Raw genomic sequence first — 2,548 nt, forward strand, 5'->3', positions numbered from 1 at the left:
GGCGGGGGCGGGGCGGGGCGGGGCTGCGGCCTGACTCTCCCACTTCCTCGCCACCTGCAGCCAACTCCCCGCAGGGCGGCGGCCCCAGCACGCTTCCGGGTCTCCCGGCGCCCATCGGGGTCAATGGATTCGGCCCCCTGACCCCCCAGACCAACGGGCAACCTGGCTCGGACAGTCTCTACAATAACGGGCTCTCTCCTTACCCAGGTGGGCCCCCCCACCCGCTCCGCCCAAATCTCCCCCAAAATGGAGTGGGGAGCGGGGGTCTGGTGGGGGGCGGGTGGCAGGGCCTGGCCTCCTTGAGAAGGGACTCCTCCTCGTTCCCTGCTGCCTCTCACAGCCTCCCTCCACACTCCCTGCGTTCTCACCTTACCCTGCCCGCCCACCAGCCCACCTTCACTGTGGGCCTTGCGCCCCTCTCTCCCCAGCCCAGAGTCCCGGCGTGGCTGACCCCCTGCAGCAGGCCTACGCTGGGATGCACCACTACGCAGGTTTCACTTGGCGCTACGCGGCCTGGGGGGTTTGAAGGGCCCCAGAAAGTAATAGGGAGATTTGGGGGTGGGGGGGGTTAGGCTCTGTGCTGAGGAGTCCGACCCTCCTTTCGCCCACCCTTGGACCCAGAACGACCTTTCTAGGGGTGAGGGTTACTGTGCACTGGCTGAGTTGGTCAAAGGTGGCCAGGCAGATGGGGCCCTGATTGGGGGTGGCTTCTGGGGGTCACTGCCCACTCCCACCTCTGTCTCCAGCAGCCTATCCGTCGGCCTATGCCCCAGTGAGCACAACTTTTCCCCAGCAGCCTTCAGGCCTGCCCCAGCAGCAAAGAGAAGGTGAGGGACAGGGGTCTGGAGATCAGGGCCTGGTGGGGCTGGACTCAGGATTCCTCCCCTGAACCAGCCTGCTCCTGTTCCTGCAGGCCCCGAAGGCTGTAACCTCTTCATCTATCACCTGCCTCAGGAGTTTGGTGATGCAGAACTCATCCAGACATTCCTGCCCTTTGGAGCCGTTGTCTCTGCCAAAGTCTTTGTGGATCGAGCCACCAACCAGAGCAAGTGTTTCGGTGAGCTGAGCCCCATCCCTAGGCCTCTCCCACTCCCAACTTCGAGATTCCTTACATACCCTAAGACTGTACCTCCGGAAGTCAGTGATTCCTAGAAACTGAGTGTATAGCGCTCAACAGGGTCACAGACCAGTGATGAGGCTAAGCCCAGACCAGGAACAAGTCTAGTTCAGGTTCACCTGGGAAGGTCAGGTGTCTGGTAGATCTTCAACCAGGTTAGGCTTTAGAGTCTAGCCAGGGCAGGTGGAGTCTGGGTCTGGGACCAGAGATCCCCTCCAACTGCAATTCAGAGGACCAGAATGGGGGCTGTGGAGAGAGTGAGTTTTCCCACGCCAGGGAAAGACAGGGAAACACCCCATCAACACACTACCTGCCTCCCCAATACACACACTCAGAATTACCTCCTGTCCTTCCAAGAATCACACGTTTAGGAAATTCAGGCCATTTGCCTGTGTAAGTACGAGCATGTGTCCGTGTGTGTGCACACGTGCAAACACTGGAGGGTGGAGGAGTACTGATTGATGGAACTGGCCTGAGGGGGCAAGGAGAAGGGGCTGGTCACAGAGAAAGGAGGCCCTGCCACGCAGAGTTCCCAGCTAACCTCTCTGCACACACCCTCCAGGGTTTGTTAGCTTTGACAATCCAACCAGTGCCCAGACAGCTATTCAGGCCATGAATGGCTTTCAGATTGGCATGAAGAGGCTCAAGGTCCAGCTAAAGAGGCCCAAGGATGCCAACCGGCCTTACTGATCTACTCTCACTGACCAGCCACAGAAAGGTGAGTCCTTAGTGGACCCCCGGCAGATGGGGCCTGAGTGATGTAGGCTCTCTCAGCTTTGATATTCCTTTTGGGATGCTGGGAGCACTGACCCCTGAAAAAGTCTGGGAGAGAAGAGCCAGGAGTTAGGAGGAATCCTCAGTCTGAGGCTGTTTTTCCTTCAATCTAAGGGCTGAGATAAATTAGACAACATTCCTGCCCCCACAGTCTGGGAGAGACAATTACAGTAATATCCAACCAGTTCGTTCCACTCCAGAGATAGCCACAGGGGACCATAGTAGAGAATTCCTGTGTGGGGAGGGCAGGGGGGTGGAGAACAGGACTAGAAAAGTAGGTTTGTGCTAGCTTGTGAAGGGTCTTAAAGGCCATGAGTTTGGACTTTATCCTGAAGATGGTAGAGGACCACTGAGGAGTTTATGCAAAGAAGGGACAGGATGTAAGGGCTGGGATAATGGCAGTGAACATGGAGATGAGGAGAGAAGCAAATACACTGAAGATGCAGGATCTACAGGGCGTGGTGGTGATGGGGAGGGCTATGACAAGCTCTCAGGTTTCTGGCAGGGCCGGCTGCCTGCGACTTTTAGAGATTGCTGTCTCAGAAGATCCACAGGACCCTGCCTCACTTGAACTACCCCCAGTGAGCACTCTGGAGGGGGTGCTGGGCTGAGGTCATCTGCCCAGGACCCAGGGTCTGGCTTCAGTGGAAGCCTGAG

The 2,548-nt window shown here is 57.7% G+C and overlaps 1 protein-coding gene across 5 annotated transcripts in view; it reads left to right on the plus strand.

The window, feature by feature from the left end:
* Positions 1-1,807, plus strand: part of CELF6 (CUGBP Elav-like family member 6) — a 29,466-nt gene extending 27,659 nt beyond the window's left edge. The window contains exons 8-12 of one of the 5 annotated variants that reach the window (XM_007467827.1): positions 61-207; positions 429-491; positions 747-827; positions 914-1,057; positions 1,680-1,807. In XM_007467827.1, coding sequence (XP_007467889.1) covers positions 61-207; positions 429-491; positions 747-827; positions 914-1,057; positions 1,680-1,807 — 563 coding nt within the window. Of the gene's footprint in view, positions 1-40; positions 208-428; positions 493-741; positions 855-913; positions 1,058-1,679 lie in introns of all 5 variants that reach the window. The other 4 variants (XM_007467830.1, XM_007467829.1, XM_007467828.1 and 1 more) reach the window with 4 other exon arrangements.
* The last annotated feature ends 741 nt before the right edge of the window (positions 1,808-2,548 follow it).

This window comes from Lipotes vexillifer, unplaced genomic scaffold, assembly GCF_000442215.2.
Source record: "Lipotes vexillifer unplaced genomic scaffold, Lipotes_vexillifer_v1.1 scaffold792, whole genome shotgun sequence".
Lineage (NCBI taxonomy): Eukaryota > Metazoa > Chordata > Mammalia > Artiodactyla > Lipotidae > Lipotes > Lipotes vexillifer.